Raw genomic sequence first — 21,089 nt, forward strand, 5'->3', positions numbered from 1 at the left:
CGCTATTGTTGTTGTTGTTTAGTCGTTTAGTCGTGTCCGACTCTTTGTGACCCCCTGGACCAGAGCACGCCAGGCACTCCTGTCTTCCACTGCCTCCCGTAGTTTGGTCAGACTCATGCTGGTAGCTTCAAGAACACTGTCCCACCATCTCATCCTCAGTCGTCCCCTTCTCCTTGTGCCCTCCATCTTTCCCACCATCAGGGTCTTTTCCAGGGAGTCTTCTCTTCTCATGAGGTGGCCAAAGTCTTGGAGCCTCAGCTTCACGATCTGTCCTTCCAGTGAGCACTCAGGGCTGATTTCCTTCAGAATGGAGAGGTTTGATCTTCTTGCAGTCCATGGGACTCTCAAGAGTCTCCTCCAGCACCACAATTCAAAAGCATCCATTCTTCAGCGATCAGCCTTCTTTATGGTCCAGCTCTCACTTCCATACATCACTACTGGGAAAACCATAGCTTTAATATGCATTCCTGCTTGGCAGGGGGTTGGACTCGATGGCCCTTGTGGTCTATTCCAACTCTATGATTCTATGATTCTAACAATATGGACCTTTATTGGCAAGGTGATGTCTCTGCTTTTTAAGATGCTGTCTAAGTTTGTCATTGCTTTTCTCCCAAGAAGCAGGCGTCTTTTAATTTCGTGGCTGCTGTCTCCATCTGCAGTGATCATGGAGCCCAAGAAAGTAAAATCTCTCACTGCCTCCATTTCTTCCCCTTCTATTTGCCAGGAAATGATGGGCGCTGTTGTAGCATACATGAATAAATTCTTTATTTTCCTTGGCGGGCCTTGTCCTACAATCCCTAACAGAAATGCTTTTTTTAACAAATGTCATTCTAAACATTTTCTTTGATTCATTGTGTATCATAGCAGAGGCTTGACAACCATATGTCAGGAGTGCTCTGATGGTGTTTCCTGCTTGGCAGGGGGTTGGACTCGATGGCCCTTATGGTCTCTTCCAATTCTATGATTCTATGATTTCCCAATTTTTTTTAAATTGGGTTCCTGGAATCAGTGGCGGAGCAATATGCTGCAGCCCCTGGAGCGGAGAACAGGCGGGGGTGTGGCTGGCACGCATCCTGGCGGTGTGGTGCGTCGCCCGGGGTGTGTGTGGCGAAGCACAGCGCTGGAGTGCAGTACGCGTCCCACGAGGCAGCCGTGATGGCGCCCTTTCCCCAAATGGCACCCAGTGCGGTGCGCTCCCCCTCCCCCCCTCCGAACACCAGTCCCTGGAATGTGCACCTGGAATGTGCACCAGCAAATGTCTCTGGCCTGTTGACCATGTTTGGGTTTAAATTTCCAGTTTGCCATGATCCCTACTGCATTAGCTTTCTTGCTGGGAGCTTATTATTTAAGGGAGCATTTGTTGATGATGTGCATTTATTTTTAAAAAACGAGTTATATTCTCCCCCCCCCCCAAAAAAAGCACTCAAAGCAACATGTAATTAAAATGCCTATCATTCCCACTTCTAAAGAAAATAAAATAGAAGTATTTAATGACTATTTAGTTAAATACGTTAAGTTAAATTAATTGGGAAAAGCTTGCAATCACTAGGCTTAGGATTGAAATAAGTAATGTGATGAATTATCATGTTTAATGCAGAATTGGGAAGAAAAAGAGATGTTAAGTGATTAAGTTAAGATTGGAAAAACTTTGATTTGGAAAACCGTTAAAATGATATGCATTGAAATTCAACTAGGGGGATACGAGGAAGTCACTTAACAATGTTAAGAAGATTAGTTTTAATAAGGTTATGATTTCTGTTGTCTGTTTATTTGTTAGTGTGTTTTTAATTTTGTGAAAACCAATACAATTTTTTTTTTGGGGGGGGAGAAAATAGAATAGAAGTGTGGGGGGAGTACCTGCAGGATCAGATATATCAGATATCCACAGACCTCCTCAATATAAATTTTTTTTTAGCGATAACAAATGGGCTCCCCTTGACCCTAGTGGACAATTTCAAACAACATGAAAGAACATCAGACCACAAAATGAACAATTCCTCTGGTCCAGGTGCTATAAATCACACATTACATACCAACAAATCACCGGGGGGGGGGGATTAGAGCCCAAGAAGAAGAAAAGCAAAAACATTAAAAATGTAAGGATGTCCAGGAATTATTCACCACACCTGTAAGAAGCAGTGGCAGAAACTTTTTAATCTATTATCATCTCCTGCCACAACTGGAACAAAGAAAGCCAACTGACGATGTATTAATGCATATCATTATCTGCAGGTAGTTCTTTGCCCAGTCATCAGGCAGAGAGGCAAACAAATGGTTTCACTGCAGACTTTGAGCGCAGAAACCCCAGCTCCCCAAAAGAAATGCGGGCAAACCACCCAAACCACCAAACTCTGGAGAAGACCGGAAAGTCGGATCCGCACCACCTGGGACCATCAGGAGCATCGTGCGCGAAAGCAACTTCCCCGAGCTCGCTGCAGTTCAGGAAACTCCCGATGACCCCGAAGGAGGCCCGAGTATCTGAAGCGAAGCCCCTGAATGGGAACATCGACAACCAAGTTTACGAAAGCATCGAGGATGGAGAAAGGGCATTATATACCAGGGACCGGTTGGAAAGAAGGCAGGGCTCTGACTTGGCAATCATTAGCAGCGCAGGTTGTGGTGCAACCCCAGGGGACCCGCTTGCAGGATCCGCCGAATCGCGCAGGAGGGACACGAGGACTATAGGGTCCAGTGGGGTGCCAGTGCAGCCACCTACAGCCTTGCAGGGCAGCGAGTCCCTGGGCCAGGTGCTGGGCCCGACACCCGAGGGAGCGGCCCCCATCCAGACCAGCTATGACATGGAGAAAAGGCTGAGTGCCATGTATGCCAAGGTGTGCAAGAAGCCCAGGCCAGCGCAGGAGTGGCAGCCAGCAAAACACCGCAAGGCCCCCGAACAGGAAGAGGAGGAGGAGGAGCCGCCCCCCATCCCAGAGAAGCACTTTGAGAACATCTACGAGACCTTGAGCCTCGATGCTGAGATGCAGGTAGGCTGCCTTGTGGGATCAGGCCCCGTTACATGTGTGAATAGGTCATCACAGGTAATGTGGCCGCACACATCATCCATAGGTCATATGCAATGTACTGGTATGTTGTTGTTGTTGTTGTTGTTGTTGTTGTTGTTGTTGTTGTTGTTGTTGTTGTTGTTGTTTTATTTATACCCTGCCCATCATTAGCCCTCTCCTCCTCCATGAATTTGTCCAATCCTCTTTTAAAGCCATCCCGGCTGGTGGCCCGCCCTGTCTCCTGTGGCAGTGAGTTCCACAGTTTAACTACCTGCTGTGCGAATAAGGACTTTCTTTTATCTGTCCTGAATCTTCCAGCCTTCAATCTTGTTGGATAGCTATGAGTTCCAGTGTCATGGCAGAAGGAGAAAAACTGTTCTCTCCCTTCTCTCTCCATGCCATGGAGAGTGTCATGGCAGAAGGAGAAAAACTGTTCTCTCCCTTCTCTCTCCATGCCAAACACAGTTTTGCAAACTCGCCTTTTCCCTAAATAATGATGATGATGATAATTTCTTTCTACCCTGCTCATCTGGCTAGGTTTCCTCAGCCACTCTGGGCGGCTACCAACAGAATATTAAAAACACAATAAAACATCAAACATTAAAAACTTCCCTAAACAGGGCTGCCTTCAGATGTCTCCTAAAAGTCAGGTAGTTGTTTATTTCCTTGACATCTGATGGGACGGCGTTCCACAGGGCGGGTGCCACCACCGAGAAGGCCCTCTGCAGTGTATTTGTTCTGCTGGCGTTATATTATGTTTTCTTTTTATTTACATGATGCCTTTTGGCCAATAAGGACGCCTCAAGGCAATTCACAAGCAATACAGGCACCAATGCAAAATGAGACGATAAAAACCAAACGAAATCTTCGCGTTTCGAAAGTATTCGAATAAATCCATTGGAACATCCATGCTGATGTTTAAGAGTGCTGCTCTAAAATGTGATTTTTTTAATTGTTTAGTTTTTTATTTGTGGTGTTCTTAGGATGGTAAGAAACCACTTGGAGACTGAATATGTGGATCAGGGAATTTGATCCCTCTCACAGTGTCAGCCAAGAAGTAGATAAACAAGAAGAGTTCTTACCAAGTAATAATAATAATAATAATAATAATAATAATAATAATAATAATTTCTTATTTATAAACCACCCATCTGGCTGAACTTCTCCAGTACTTTATTCCATATTCACAGAGAAAGACGAAGGAATGCCGTCTCTCAGATAATGGCACCCTCTCCGTCTCTCCTATTCTACGTCATCCCTGAGCTGGCTGATCTGTGCTTTCTGTTCTCCTACTTTCAATGCCCGCCGAGTTCTGGGAGAAGAGGGGTCCGGATTGCTTTCCAAAGAGACTGAGTCTGCCAGCTTCTTCCTCCTCCTGCCCCTCTCCCAATATTTCCCAGCTTCTCCCCTCTGCAGCCTCTGAGCTATGACCTTCTGCAAACCGCCGTTCTAAATCTATACCGTCTCCCCTCCTCAGTCCAGTCCCTGACAATATAAAGGAATATACAGACCACCTAAATAAATAAAACAAATAAGGGCGCTTGTCGTGGGATAATGCCCCTGAACTCATTTCAACCTCTGATTTGATTGATACTCTGTGCGTGATTCAGAGGCTGAGAAAGCCTTGCCACCTTCCGCTGCAGTGAAGGAGCTGCTGACTCAACTGTCTTTCATCTTGGAATTAAATGATTATGGAAACAGTATCTGGATTGTTATCACTGCAGGGCAGAGCTCACGGATTCATAGAAAACAGCAAATAATGGGTAGTCTTACTTATTTGGTGAATCTTTTTTTAATGCCCTGCCCTTTTTCTTTATCAAATGAATGTAGATTAAAAGTGGCTTAGGAAAAATAGTGAACTATTTCTAACGCAATTATAAAAACAACAACAAGTTATAACGAGTTAGGATAAAAACCCTTTAGGCAGCTGAAATGATTTCCGTTCCTATGGGTGGCTTGCCCCAGGCACCCGAGTGGCATCCTCCGCTGCTGACCAAGAGTAGTAATAATAATATAATAATAATTTATTATTTATTACCTGCCCATCTGGCTGAGTTTCCCCAGCCACTCTGGGCGGCTCCCAATCAAGTGTTAAAAACAATACAGCAATAAATATTAAAAACTTCCCTAAACAGGGCTGTCTTTTAATGATAAGATAGCTGCTTATTTCCTTCACATCTGAAGGGAGGGCGTTCCACAGGGCGGGCGCCACCACCGAGAAGTCCCTCTGTCTGGTTCCCTGTAACCTGACTTCGCGCAATGAGGGAACCGCCAGAAGGCCCTCGGTGCTGGATCTCAGTGTCCAGGCTGGACGATGGGGGTGGAGACGCTACTTCAGGTCTACTGGACTGAGGCCATTTAGGGCTTTCAAGGTCAGCACCAACACTTTGAACTGTGCTTGGAAATGTACTGGGAGCCAATGTAGGTCTTTCAAGACCGGTGTTATGTGGTCCCGGCGGCCACTCCCAGTCACCAGTCTAGCTGCCGCATTCTGGATTAATTGCAGTTTCCGGGTCACCTTCAAAGGTAGTGTGCAATCCACACTAGATTTCATCTTGCTTGAGCTGGTACCACCCCTCCCAGGGCACACATAGCATGGGGTATGAAATATACTCAGAGTTGGGAGTGGATTTCATGCTCTTTATTCAGCTCATAGTGGTGAGGAGGAATGGAAGTTCCCCCAGAATGTCTGCTTTATATACATTATTCACACAGTGGGCCCCACGTGATTGGCTAATTCTGGGATTCACCTGTAGGCCAATCAGGTTGGGGATTCACTTCTACCTGGAGTTGGATTGGGTGGCTCCTGTGGACCAATCAGACTGCTGCATTCTGGATCCTATTGTTCTAGGACCAGTCAGACTGCTGCATTCTGAATCCTATTGTTCTAGGACCAATCAGACTGCTGCCTTTTGGATCCTATTCAACTCAGTACATAACAGGGTGCAACCCTGTATCACCTCCGTTGATAACGCCATGCCATGTCACATGACACTGCAAACAGAAATGGGGGTGGGAGTTTGATGTTCACGAGGAGGGATGGAGGAGAAAGTTCACACGGCAAGTTCGCACGGTTTGTATCTCAACGAGAACAGACCAAATTTGCACTTCCTGAAACAATATGCAGACGATACGTTTTGGCAACTCGTAAGATATCATAGAGTAGTAGAGTTCTAAGGGGTCCCCAGGTTCATCTAGTCCAGCCCCCTGCAATGCAGGAATCTCCACCAAATATTATACCCAAATTTTGCATGGTGGTTCCTGAGACCAGGGAGCAGATTCCCTCTGGGTTTGGAGACAACTGAGCACCATTTGGAATCAAGACATTGGACTGAACTGTATAGAACTGCATTGGTTTTAACAAAATGTAAAATACTGGAAATGTAAGGTATCGGTCCAGTATACCTGAAGGAGCGTCTCCACCCACATCGTTCTGCCCGGATGCTGAGGTCCAGCTCTGAGGGCCTTCTGGCATCTTTAGCTGTGAGAAGCCAAGTTACAGGGAACCAGGCAGAGGTCCTTCTCGGTGGTGGCACCCGCCACCAGATGTCAAAGAGAACAACAGCTACCAAACTTTTAGAAGACATCTGAAGGCAGCCCTGTTTAGGGAAGCTTTTAATGTTTAATAGACTATTGTATTTTAATATTCTGTTGGGAGCCTCCCAGAGTGGCTGGGGAAACTCAGCCAGATGGGCGGGGTATAAATAATATATTATTATTATTATTATTATTATTATTATTATTATTATTATTATTATTATTATATTGGCAGCAAATGTTTTCATTATCATTCCTGAGATCAAACACCAGGTTTTCCAAAAAGGCTGAACATTTCAAAACTACATGGATTTCAACCACGGATTTCAAAAATATACTGATTTGGGGAGGGGCGGTTCTTAGAATTCCTGAGCAACGCTGGGCACTCTCCACTACTATTTTGATAATCATTATCATCATTATTAACTACCTGCCCGTCATCCTAAGGTCCCAGGGTAGGTTATAGCATTAAAACACAGCATTAAAAACAGTTTCAAACAACTAACGAGCGTAAAAAGAAGGCGGATCCTAAAAACATACACTTCAAGTGTCAAAAGAGGAACGTCTCCATCATAAGCGGCATAAGGAAGGTGCCAGACACAACTTCCGCAGCTTGGGGCCACCACAGAAAAGGCCCTCTGCCAGGAGGCCCTGCTCTGAGTCTCTGAAGAATTACTAAGAGGGCCCCATCTCAGCTGGCAAAAAGGGTCTGTAGGGAGAGGTGGTCTTTCAGATACATGCATGTTCATTTGGAAGGAATGACATACTGTATTTCTCACTCCATAAGACACACCCTTTTCTTCCTAAAAAGTAAGGGGAAATGTCTGTGCGTCTTATGGAGCAAATGTGTGGTCCCTGGAGCTGAATTGCCCAGGGGTGAAAAGCAGATCATGCTTTTATTTATTTTTTTGAAAGAGGGAAATGGGTGTTGAAACAAAGCCACTAATTGCAAGCGATCGGAAGCGAGATAAGGTATGCTAGCAATAAAGGAGGCTGCCTGGGAGGGGGGAGGCAAAGACAGCAAACTTGCAAGGAGAGGAGACAGGAAGACTAAAGCAATGAGGAGAGAAATTAGAAGAAAAGGAGGAGCAAAAAAGTGCTCCAGCTAAGGAAAAGACACTAAGGCAAACAAGAGGGAAGGGGGTGTTGAAAGGAAGCAGCTGATCGGTAAGTGATCGGGAGGGAGATAAGGGACGCTAGCGATAAAGGAGGCTGCCTGGGAGGGGGGAGGTAAAAGCCCATGGATCCTCAGGATTTTTGCATTGGGCCACCCCAAATTCACCATCAGATCACATAGCATGTCCATGGCTACAACCTGCATCAAAAAAATCACGCACCCATTGTTTCGTGGGGTCGCAGTGGCACAAAAATGTGGTTACAAAGCATGGATCCACATGGATTCTCTGGATTTTTGCATTGGGTCACCCCAAACTCACCGTCAAATCACATGTCTGTGGCCACAGCATGAACCACAAAAATCATACATCCACTGTTTCGTTCAGAATAATTTTTTTTCTTGTTTTCCTCCTCTAAAAACTAGGTGCGTCTTATGGAGCGAAAAATACGGTAAACCCTCAGGCTTTGCTTTCCTCATTCCCCTTCTTTCTCTCTTTCCACAGGGAGGCGAGACGCCGGGTGCTATCGCGCCAGCGGAGGTATGAACCGAGGCCGGGGTGACGGAAGAGCAGAGGCAAGACTCTGGAAAAGACTGGAGACACACATGCCCCCCAGAGCTGTCAAGGCTCCTTCCAGGCTCCTCGGACGGAGGGCAGGTGGAAAGGATTTTGGGACCCAGAAAGCATTTCAGGAGTTGAGTTCTCCTCTGCCCCAGTAGACATTTTCCACGGGACCTGAAGGGTGGAGGGCTTTGGATGGTGGTGGTGTTCTGTCGTAGGGTGCGGGGGTTGTGGTGGTCCGTGGGTCTTCCAAGAGTCGCACGGGAGCTTGTTGTCACGTGGAACAATAGACTCGGGCTCAAAACAAGCACAGCCACACCCTTGTTATTTATACCCCGCATTTTCCACAAGCGCGTCGGTGATTGCAATTGTTTATAATAAAACTTTTTAATATCGCTGGAGCACAACACTAAATATAATAATAATGCAATGATCAAAAGTTAATCCTACATTTATTTATTATTTATTTCACAAAATTTATGCACCGCCTGATTGTAAAAACAAGCAAACGGAAAAAACCTCAAAGCAGTTTACGAAGAGAATAAACCAATAAAATTATCAGCTGGAAACCACAGAAGGAACTCTTTTTAAAAAGAAGGGTTTTATCCGGGGGCTTTCCGTTTCCAGACTTTTATGTTAAGTTGCATGAAGAAGCGCTAAGAGAGTTGCTGTGCCTACTTGGCAAAAGGTATGTTTGTTCCAGTCTTGGCCGCGAACTCCCTGGATGGTCTCAGGGAATTCGCTTTCCCAGCCTCAGTGCTCATCTGCAAAATGGGCACAACAGAAGCCTGTTGCATGGAGCTTTCCTGAGGATGTGCGAACCAACATGTGTGGCTTGAATTCAAAGGGGCTTTTGCACAAGGACTCCCAGTCCATGATGCTCCAGTTTTTTAAATAGATAGATACAGTGGTACCTTGGGTTAAGTACTTAATTCGTTCCGGCGGTGCGTTCTTAACCTGAAACTGTTCTTAACCTGAAGCACCACTTTAGCGAATGGGGCCTCCCACTGCCGCCGTACCGCCGGAGCACGATTTCTGTTCTCATCCTGAAGCAAAGTTCTTAACCCGAGGTACTATTTCTGGCTTAGCAGAGTCTGTAACCTGAAGCGTATGTAACCTGAAGCATCTGTAACCAGAGGTACCACTGTAGATGATAGATGATAGATGATAGATAGATAGATAGATAGATAGATAGATAGATAGATGATAGATAGGTAGATAGATAGATAGATAGATAGATAGATAGATAGATAGATGATAGATAGATAGATGATAGATAGATGATAGATAGATAGATAGATAGATAGATAGATAGATAGATAGATAGATAGATATAGATAGATAGATAGATAGATACCGCATTTGCAAATATTTGGTAAGTTATTCACAGATAATCTTATCAGGCTGCCTGAAGCTTGTGCATTGAGATGAGAGGTGTGTTACTACTCTTAACATTTTGGATTGCAAACTTGTCCTTTGGTCATTTTTTGAAAAATGATTATTCATGCTGTTTTCAGCAGCCAGACGCATTCTAGGAAGAAAATACGAATGCATATGCCCCCAACGCGTGACCCTGCCCCCAACACGGGAATATCAATGAGGCCATTGTCTTCTGCCCCAGTTCCCTTCTCCCCTCCACCCCAAAGACTTTCCCTCAGCGCAGCTCTATCTGCCTTGTAAAACGACAAAGGGACATTATGTTGAGGCACTGCTGGAACGGGAAACAATGGCAAGCCATTCAGAATTCGGGATCTGGGGCAGCCCAGATGTTGTGGTCCTTGCTTGGCGGAGAGCACTGGCAGTTACTGAGCATGGAATGTAAGAACACAAGAAAAAGCCGATGGATCAGCCCTGGTCAGAGTCGTGGTCCAGAATATCTGGAGGGCACCGGGATGGAGAAACCAGTTTTATTGTGACTTGCAAATGCAGCTGTGGTGCCTGGATATTGCCTGGAATAAGGGGCGCCTTTGCTCACAGTTCGGCAGCTGTAGAGTTGGAAGGGACCCTGTGGGGTCATCCAGTCCAACCCCCTGCAATGCAGAAATATGCAGCTGTCCCATATGAGGATCAAACCAGCAACCTTGGCATTATCAGGATCTCTTCTTTGACGATCCCTCGTAGCCGAGTAAGACTGTCTTCCATAAACACGGTTTTAACAATGAGTCTGTAAGTGACTGTGGAGGCCAATTCTGGATCCACATGTCCTTCCACAGTGGGGACAATGGTTTCCGGGCGGGAGTTGATCACGGTGTGGATTTGCCAAGTGTCCCTTCCTCTTAGCACATTTCTCCCTTGCGTCCTGAGTTCGAGTGTCTTCAAAGCCCATGACACCTTTGGTCAAGGCTCTTCTCCAACTGGAGCGCTCGCAGGCCAGTGTTTCCCAGTTGTCGGTGTTTATACTACAATTTTTTAGATTTGCCTTGAGAGAGTCTTTAAACCTCTTTCGTTGACCACCAGCATTACGCTTTCCATTTTTAAGTTCGGAATAGAGTAGCTGCTTTGGAAGATGATAATCAGGCATCCGCACAACATGACCAGTCCAACGAAGTTGGTGTTGAAGAATCATTGCTTCGACACTGGTGATCTTTGCTTCTTCCAGTACACTGATATTAGTTCGCCTAATATCAGGCAAACTATCAGGATCACATTCTAATCAACAAAGAGACGTTCAGAGCTTTGCCATCCTGCCTAGTAGCCATCGCTAGCCCTCTTCTCCTCCTCCATGAATTTGTCTAATCCTCTTTTAAAGCCAGCCGAGCTGGTGGCCGTCACCAGGGGAGTAGGAATGGGGGGAGGTCCGCCCAAAGTGCCATCATGGAGGGGGGTGACAAATTATCAAGGAACTATTACTGCCCTAAGGGACGTGGGTGGCGCTGTGAGTTAAACCACAGAGCCTAGGACTTGCCGATCAGAAGGTCGGCAGTTCGAATCCCCGCGACGGGGTGAGCTCCCGTTGCTCGGTCCCTGCTCCTGCCAACCTAGCAGTTCGAAAGCACGCAGTGCAAGTAGATAAATAGGTACCGCTCTGGCGGGAAGGTAAACGGCGTTTCCGTGCGCTGCTCTGGTTCGCCAGAAGCGGCTTAGTCATGCTGGCCACATGACCAGGAAGCTGTATGCCGGCTCCCTCGGCCAATAAAGTGAGATGAGCACCGCAACCCCAGAGTCAGCCGCGACTGGACCTAATGGTCAGGGGTCCCTTTACCCTTTACCTTTATTACTGCTTAGGAAGTTGAAGTAATTTTAATCTTAATATTGTAGCTTTTGTATGTTTTAAAGCAGGGTTGTTAATTTTTCTTGATTTCGCTGCTGTGGTTTTTTGTGTTTTTTGTTTTGGTAAACAGCTTTGCAGGTTTTTTAAAAATAGATTTTATTAAATAAATAAACAACAAATATAAATAAAATAACACAATCCAAAAGACAACTCACCCTGTAGATTTAAGTATCTGTCCATAGTCGCCTAATTGTTATCAGAGGCTCAGAATCCACATTCCTTTGTAAGAAAATATGAAATAACGTAAAACCATTTCTGCAGGCAATTTTTTTAAAAAAATAATTCAATGGGGGGGGTGGCAAGAAATGTTCTGGGTACCACCTGACCTTCCTACGCCTCTGGCCGTCACTGTGGCAGTGAGTTCCGCAGTGTGTGCTCTGCATGACGAAGGGCTTTCTTTAATCTGTCCTGAATCTTCAGGGTCAGTGGATTTCTGCAAGTTCTAATGTTACGAGGGAGCATAAGGAAATTTGGAGGGAAACTGCAGAAGTCTGCAGAAGCACAAGACATCTTTTTGAGGGGGAACTCTCCCTCTTCTGAAAAAGAGCCCTGTGGGGGAGGTATGAGGAGGTCTGGGGAAATAAGCGTAAGGAAGATATATTATGGAAAATTATTTGTTTTTTAACTGTTTTTATGTTGTATTTTGTATCTTGTTTCTTTTTATTTTTATTTTTTTCATTGTTATATTTTAAAAAACTTTAATAAATATCTTTTTAAAAAAAGAAAAAGAGCCCTGTGGGGACTGAATATGCTCTGCTGGGTGCTGAGGGAGGGTGGCAGCTGGGAATGGAATGGAGTATCCTGGGATCAGGCAAATCTGGCTGGCTGGCACCCTGAACAGGACCATCCAACAAGGCAACCTTCACTTGCTTGTTTTCCTGTTGCATTTTATAGTGTTTTACTGATACATCTAGGAAATGTTAATAATAATAATAATAATAATAATAATAATAATAATAATAATAATAATAATATATTTATACCCCGCCTATCTGGCTGAGTCTCCCCAGCTACTCTGGGCGGCTCCCAATCAAATGTTAAAAACAGTACAGCATTAAACATTAAAAACTTCCCTGAACAGGGCTGCCTTCAGATGTCTTTTAAAGATAAGATAGCTGCTTATTTCCTTCACCTCTGTCTGGTTCCCTGTAGCTTTGCTTCTCACAATGAGGGAACTGCCAGAAGGCCCTTGGAGCTGGACCTCAGCGTCCGGGCAGAACGATGGGGGTGGAGACGCTTCTTCAGGTATACTGGGCCGAGGCCGTTTAGGGCTTTAAAGGTCAGCACCAACACTTTGAATTGTGCTCAGAAACGTACTGGGAGCCAATGCAGATCTCTCAGGACCGGTGTTATGTGGTCCTGGCAGCCGCTACCAGTCACCAGTCTAGCTGCCGCATTCTGGATTAATTGCAGTTTCCGGATCACCTTCAAAGGTAGCCCCACGTAGAGTGCATTGAAGTAGTCCAAGTGGGACTACTTGTTGCTTGCAAGGTGGGTAACATGTAACAGTTGGAGTAGTGGTAGTAGAAATAAATGTCATGAAATATTATTATTATTATTATTATTTGCATGCGTATCCCATGTTTCTTCCAAGGAGCTCAGAGGGGCAGGCATAGTTCTCATCCTCCTCTCTTCACAGCAACCCTGGGAGGAAGGTTAAACTGAGAGGCAGTGACTGGCCCAAGCTCACCCAAGGAACTTCATGGCTGAACGGGAATTCGAACCCTGCTCTGCCAAGTCGCAGTCCAGCACTCTAACCACAACGCCACAAGGGGAGACTCTTCGAAGGCAGTTTACTACTCTAAATACAAGGAACGATAGGTAAAATCTATAAGAGAATGATCGCAAATAAGAAACAGACAACTCAACTTATTCAAAAGATGTGGAGTAAGGAAGAACAAGCTAGCGAATCAACGGTTGGAAAGAGAATGAAAGGAATAGATAAGATTAAAGTAAGCAAATTTAGAGAGCTGGAATTAAAATTCTTTCTAAAATGGTACAGAACTCTGGCCCAGCTAGCTAATATGGTAGCAGGATTGAATTCTAACTGTTGGCATGGTAAACAAGTCAAGGGATGGTTTTCCCATATGTACTGGGACTGCCCAGAGGTAAAGGAATTCTGGAATAAAATCCTAAAGGTTATTAATGAAATTTTTAAAGGGAAGCTTTCAATAGACTTTGATTTCATGACAATGGGTATAATTGGAAACATGGCTATAGAGAAAGGGGACCAGTTTACCTTCAGAGCTATGATATTATGGGAAAGGCAGCAATAGTTTTAGGTTGGAAAGATAGAGAAAAATGGACAGTAGAGGCATGGAATAGTTATTTGTTTGAACCTGTGGGTTAAACCACAGAGCCTAGGACTTGCCGATCAGAAGGTCGGCGGTGCGAATCCCACAATGAGGTGAGCTCCCGTTGCTCGGTCCCTGCTCCTGCCTACCTAGCAGTTCAAAAGCACGTCAAAGTACAAGTAGATAAATAGGTACCGCTCTGGTGGGAAGGTAAACGGCGTTTCTGTGCGCTGCTCTGGTTCGCCAGAAGCGGCTTAGTCCTGCTGGCCACATGACCCGGAAGCTGTATGCCGGCTCCCTCGGCCAATAAAGCGAGATGAGCGCCGCAACCCCAGAGTCGGCCATGACTGGACCTGACCTAAAGGGTCAGGGGACCCTTTACCCCTTTACCTTTATTCAGTTGGACATTGTCTCAGTCACGTCACAGGAAACAACATGCAAGGTCAAGTCCACCGCGATAAGGAACAGATGGAACCCCTATCTTGAATGGATAAAAACTACTGGAACAAAAGACATTTGGTGGAAACTAAAGAGGCTAGGCCCGTGGCTGAGGATAATTGTTTGAACCCTTCCAATGGATATGGGTGAGGGGGATGGGAGGGGAGGGGAGGGGAAGGGGAAAAAATGTATGGGAAATTTAAAAATTGGAAGGAGATAATATAATGTATGTAAAGGAGATAATATAATGTATGTAAATCCCTAATAATAATAATAATAATAAAACTCGAATAATAATAATAATAATAATAATAATAATAATAATAATAATAATAAACTACTCTAAATACATAATCATAGAATCATAGAATTGTAGAGCTGGGAGTCCAAGGGTTATCGAATCCCAACTAAAGCATCCAATCTAAACTAAAGCAATTATTATTATTATTATTATTATTATTATTATTATTATTATTATTTATTTATACCCCGCTCATCTGGCTGGGTTTCCCCAGCCACTCTGGGCAGCCTCCAGCAAAATATTAAAATACAGTAATTCATTACTTTGCTGTAAGAGTGAAGCATGTGATCCTACGATTCGATGTGCCCCGGCTTATCTGATCTTTGCAAAAAAAAAAAACACGAAGAGTCCTATCAGCCAGATTGTCTGTTGGGCTGCAGAGCGATCAAGCAGAAAAGATTGACCGGATAGCAGTGCAAAATTGGCAGCCGGAGCATCTGAGCCGCAGGAAGCGTGGCCTGGAAACGGCGGCGGTTGCGCGCAGATGCCCTCCGCGATTCTCTTGTCTGCCCACGGTTCACTGCCCCGACCTCTGGCCTCCATTTGCCCTTTTGTACTTTAATAACCGGCTGGATCTGAGTGCGGGGATTACGGTCACTTAGTGCTTGATTATATTCCTGTGTTTGTCATGTGTGATCCAGCAAGGCTGGCCATGTTTGCCGCGCTCTCCTTCCAGGCGGCAAACATGGCTTTTAAAGACACAGGCGCTGTCAGGGGTTTAGGTGCAGAGGCACGGGCAAGGGAGGAAACAGAGAGCGAAGGGGAGGAGACAGAGGAAAGGATGAGTGATGACGACGACCCGAGATCTCCCAGTCTTTCCAGTGAATCAGAGGATTCACAGAAAGGAGCACCAGTGGCCAGGGCAAGGGGGGAGTCTAGGGAGGCACCCCAGGAAGATAGAGCCAGAGGAGACTCAGGGGGGAGCAGCTGGAAATCGGGACCAGCGTCACCGCCAGGAAGCAGGGAAGAGGAAAGGAGCCAGGAGGGAAGCGCTGGCAGCTCACCACAGGAGGGAGGGCAGGAGTCAGGAGTGGCCACACCTCCATCGGGGAGCGAGGAAACGGTTAAGAGGAAAGTGGAAGGTTGGGCGCGCGCGCCAAGTTCAAATGCAGAGGAAGGCGGCGCAGTGAGCAGCCCCGAAAGGGAACCGGGTCCTAAAGCCCGGCGCAAGGAGGCAGAAGGGTCCGGGTCAGCGTCAGAAGAATCCCGGAAGGAAGAAGCCCCGGGGGGTAGAGGGACCCAGAGGAGGACAGTCAGGAGGAAAAGGTGGAGCAAGGCTAGGATATTAAGTTGGTGCGCACGGGGCGGAGACTCAGACGGAGCCTCGCCGATCTAGCTAGTAGACGTAGAGTTGCAGACAGCAGCGTGAGAATGGAAACTGTAATTCAATAAAGACTTTTACTTAATGACCGCTGGCTAGCGTGATCCTCTGTGAGCTAGGATCTTGAAGCAGCTCTGACAGGCGCCATCTCCCCCAATAGGGACCAGCCTGAAGGCTGGCAAGCGAGGCTGTGCTCAGGGCCGGCCCAAGACATTTTGCCGCCCGAGGCAAAATAGAAAATGGCGCCCCGACTCCTCGTCCACCCCCCTGCCTCTGCTTCCTCTGCCAACCTCCCAGTGCTTCCACCTTCTTTGGAGGCGGCCTGCAGAGGCAGGAGTAGCCCATCCCATTTTGCCGCCTGAGGTGAAACAGGATGGTGCTGCCATGCTGCCAAAGCCTCACGGGTCACACGGCTGTAGCAGCAGCAGAAGGGCATCCCTGTGGGATTCTGCCGCCTGAGGCGGCTCCCTCAGACTGTGAGATATACTTGGAGTCGAGTGTGGATTTCATGCTCTTTATTCAGCTCCTAGTGGTGAGGAGGAATGGAATTTCCCCCAAAATGTCTGCTTTATATACATTATTCATACAATGGGCCCCACATGATTGGCTAATTCCAGGATTCTCCTGTAGGCCAATCAGGTTGCGGATTCACTTCTACCTGGAGTTGGATTGGGTGGCTCCTGTGGACCAATCAGACTGCTGCATTTTGGATCCTATTGTTCTAGGACCAATCAGAACGCTGCATTCTGGATCCTATTGTTCTAGGACCAATCAGACTGCTGCATTTTGGATCCTATTGTTCTAGGACCAATCAGACTGCTGCATTCTGAATCCTATTGTTCTAGGACCAATCAGACTGCTGCATTTTGGATCCTATTGTTCTAGGACCAATCAGACTGCTGCAATTTGAACCCTATTCAACTCAGTACATAACAGTCTGCCTCATCGGTGGACCAGCCTTGCGGGGAAGTTGCAGCATGCTGAAGGCAGTGGCGGAGAAAGAAAGGGGCAAGACAGGATCAGGCCTCGGCAGCCAAAGCCTCGCTCTTCCTAGGTGGCCACAGCCAACAAGCACAGAAGGAAGCGATTGGTGTGCCCGGATCTGCCGTCCCTCCTAGCTGTTGCCGCCTGAGGCGACTGCCCAACCAAGGCTAATGGGGGGCCGGCCCTGACTTTGCTGGTGGTTCTGCCAATGCGCATGGCCTGTGAGGCAGGACCCAGCAGCGGGGCCTTCCCTGTGGTGGTGCCCTGAGGATGGAACCGCCTCCCTGCCCTCGCTGAATTTTGTTTGCCCCCAACATTGCCGCCATTCAGATGAGACCTCTGTTCATTTCTGCTTGAAGGGCGGCATATTTCATCAGCTTGGGAATTGCTGTAGAAATTCAAAACATGCTTTTAGTCATTTGGAATTTTTGTAGTGTTTTGTAGTGATGCCATCTGCCCTGGCATCCTTCAGGGTGGAATGGCAGACAAAACTCAAGAAAATCATTACAATCTCAGGCTGAACTTTCCCCAAGCCTCAGCAACACTCCCTGTGGTGGATTAATTTTGAGTGGGCTATATACAATTTGAGGGACGCGGGTGGCGCTGTGGGTTAAACCACAGAGCCTAGGGCTTGCCGATCAGAAGGTCGGTGGTTCGAATCCCCGTGACGGGGTGAGCTCCCTTTGTTCGGTCCCTGCTCCTGCCTACCTAGCAGTTCGAAAGCACGTCAAAGTGCAAGTAGGTAAATAGGTATCGCTCCAGCAGGAAGGTAAACGGTGTTTCCGTGCGCTGCTCTGGTTCGGCAGAAGCGGCTTAGTCATGCTGGCCACATGACCCAGAAGCTGTACGCCGGCTCCCTCGGCCAATAAAGTGAGATGAGCACCGCAACCCCAGAGTCGGCCATGACTGGACCTAATGGTCAGGGGTCCCTTTACCTTTACCTGTATACAATTTGATTTTGCACAAAAAAAGAGGGAGGTCCCATCCCTTGCTGCTGAACATAAGACGTTGCAGCCAGTTCAGTGCTCAAGGTTCCCCTCCCCTGCAAGGAGATTGGGGTTGTGGTTTATGTGTGTGCACGTTATTTCAATTTATTGCATGCAGGGCCGCCCCTAACGTTAGGCAGGGTGTGGCTACAAAGTAGGGAGCTGTAGCCAAGGTTTGCTCTTTGGCTCACTCCTTGTGGTTTGTCTAGGTGAAAGCAATAATAATAATAATAATAATAATAATAATAATAATAATAATAATAATAATTTATTTATACCCCGCCCTTCCCGGTTCAAAAACCAGGCTCAGGCGTCTGACAACAAATTTAAAACACTTAGTTATAAAAGCAGCATAAAATACAGTATAAAAACATGAATAACAATAAAATTCAAAAATCAGTTAGATATATCCCCAGGGCTAGCTGGCTAAATTAGTCCTATTTGGGCCAGCAAGGAGGCTGGGGGAGAATTAGCTGTGGGATCTCAGAGCGGGTAATCTTCATAAAAGGGGAGGGGAAGAGAAGGGAAATAAAAGATCAGGCTGAGTTCAAATTAAAGACCAGGCAGAATAGCTCTGTCTTACAGGCCTGACGGAAGGAGTTTAAATCCTGAAGGGCCCTGGTCTCCTGGGACAGAGCATTCCACCAGGTAGGAGCCATCACTGAGAAGGCCCTGGCCCTGGTGGAGGATAGTCTGACTTCCTCCAGTTTAGAGGGCCCGGGACCTCTAAACTATGGTTATTCATGGACCTTAAGGTCCTCTGCGGGGCAGACCAGGAGAGGCGGTCCCGTAAATGCGAGGGCCTTAAGCCACAAAGGGCTTTAAAGTTCAAAACCAGCACCTTAAACTTGACCCTATAGTTCACCGGGAGCCAGTGCAACTAGTAAAACACTGGGTGAAAATGCTCCCATGGCAGGGACCCCATGAGGAGCCTCGCTGCAGCATTCTGCACCCGCTGGAATTTGTGGGACAGATTCAAGGGCAGCCCCACGTAGAGCGAATTACAGTAGTCAAGCCTGGAGGTGACCGTCGCATGGATCACTGTGGCCAGGTCGGGGCAGGAAAGGTAATGGACCAACTGCTTAATGCGGCAAAGGCAGGAAAATGTTACCTTGGCTGTTGCAGTAACCTGCACCTCCATGGAAATCAAGCATTATCTACTCTGACTGGCAGCTGCTGTCTGGGGTTTCAGGCAGGGAGTATGTCCTAGCCCTGCTGGGAGATGTTGCTGGGGACATAGCTGTCAACTTACAGATTTGAAAATAAGGGACCAGCAGCCTCGAAAATAAGGAATCAGCAGCCAAAATAAGGAATTTTCTGGGCACAGGCATGTTCGACTTCTGAGCCCCTCCGAGCCAAAGGCAGAAAGCCCAGCCAGCAGCCAAACGAAGCCTCAAGCGGTGGTTCCCACAGCGCAGCAACCCAGCAAAGGGGATGCAGCAAGGAAAACCACCGTCACCTCTCCGCTGGGAAGCACTGAGCAAAGGCGAATCCCCAGGCAAGGCGGCCGATTTGATCGGCACAAGGCATGCAAGCTCCACCCCCCAGTTGTTCTCAGACTCCTTATTGGGTGAGCAACGCAGCCAAGCAACACAGCTGGAGCCTCCCTCCTCCCTGGCTGGCAGGGAGGGAGGGAGAGGAGCTGTTTCCTTTGAAACCCGGGAAATTTAAGGGACATCATCAATAAGGGACAGCAGCGGGACACGGCGCTGGGATAAGGGACTTTCCCGCCAAATAAGGGGCGGTTGACAGCTATGGCCAGGGACCGGCGACCCTTCTGCATGCAAGGCAGCTAAGCCACGGCCCTTCCCCATTCTGCAGTCTTGAGCTGCAAAGAGAAAAAGTGAAATGTGTGCCTCTCTCTGTGTGTGTGCAAAATTGCCCTTAGGTCTTTCAAAAGGCTGCTTCTTGCCCAGACAGCCTTCGCTTGTTTGCTGTGTGATGCCGGGGGATTTTTGGCAACGGGAAGCCAGAACGGGGTTGAAATTCCAAACCTTTTATTTTATTATTATTGCAGTCAGGGAGTTGTAAATGAATAAACGTCTGATAAGGGCAATGGATAAAAGTCGCCAGGGAACCAAAGAGGCATTTTGCAGCAGGGGGTTGCAAGCATGTCGGCCAGACCCCTGCTCTTTGCCACCCTCTAGGCTGGTGCAGTGCCAAAAATGGGGAGGGCAAGACCCACACAAAACTTTCCAACAGGCCTAAAAGCATTATCAATTCCACTTGGGGAAGGGCAATAGGTTAGCCTTAGTGTAGACCATGGATCTTAAAAAGCAGAGACATCACCTCACCGACATAAGTCCGTATAGTTAAAGCTCTGGTTTTCCCAGTAGTGATGTATGGAAGTGAGAGCTGGACCATAAAGAAGGCTGATCGCGAAAGAATTGATGCTTTTGAATTCTGGTGCTGGAGGAGACTCTTGAGAGTCCCATGGACTGCAAGAAGATCAAACCTCTCCATTCTGAAGGAAATCAGCCCTGAGTGCTCACTGGAAGGACAGATCCTGAAGCTGAGGCTCCAATACTTTGTCCACCTCAGGAGAACATAACATTCCCTGGAAAAGACCCTGATGTTGGGAAAGATGGAGGGCACAAGGAGAAGGGGACGACAGAGGACGAGGTGGTGGGACAGTGTTCTCGAAGCTACCAGCATGAGTTTGACCAAACTGTGGGAGGCAGTGGAAGACAGGAGGGCCTGGCGTGCTCTGATCCAGGGGGTCACGAAGAGTCGGACACAACTGAACGACTAAACAACAACAACAGACCATGGATAGGCAAACTAAGGGCCAGGGGCCGGATCTGGCCCAATCACCTTCTAAATCTGGCCAGCAGACGGTCCAGAAATCAGTGTGTTTTTACATGAGTAGAATGTGTGCTTTTATTTAAAATCCATCTCTAGGTTATTTGTGAGGCATAGGAATTCGTTCATCCCCCCCCCCAAAAAAAATACAGTCCGGCCCCCCCACATGGTCTGAGGGACAGTGGACCGGCCCCCTGGTGAAAAAGTTTGCTGACCCCTGGTGTCGACGATACTGAGCTAGATAGATCAATGAGTATAAGGGAGCTTTCCATGTTCTGAATGTGGGTGCCTGTCTCACAGAATCGAGGTTTCTCGGCCTTTTCAAAAGCACCACTCTGCCAAACTTCAACGCACATCACTAAATTTCTTTCGCATCTTGGCTTTTTGGAAACCTGCCCCCTCCCCTTTAATTTAAATTGTTTTATGCTCCCCGCCCCCCCCCCAATTTATTAATGTGGTGCTGATCAGTTGCACGTG

General features: G+C 47.0%; 1 protein-coding gene across 1 annotated transcript in view; it reads left to right on the plus strand.

Annotated features, from left to right (window-relative positions):
• LOC308584103 (uncharacterized protein) overlaps positions 1-8,792 on the plus strand; it is a 105,446-nt gene extending 96,654 nt beyond the window's left edge. The window contains exons 6-7 of the mRNA XM_081188822.1: positions 2,233-2,984; positions 8,159-8,792. Of these exons, the coding sequence (XP_081044948.1) occupies positions 2,233-2,984; positions 8,159-8,200 (794 nt within the window). The 3' untranslated portion in view covers positions 8,201-8,792. The remainder of the gene's footprint in view (positions 1-2,232; positions 2,985-8,158) is intronic.
• The last annotated feature ends 12,297 nt before the right edge of the window (positions 8,793-21,089 follow it).

This window comes from Podarcis bocagei, assembly GCF_964188305.1.
Source record: "Podarcis bocagei genome assembly, chromosome: 3".
Classification (NCBI taxonomy): domain Eukaryota; kingdom Metazoa; phylum Chordata; class Lepidosauria; order Squamata; family Lacertidae; genus Podarcis; species Podarcis bocagei.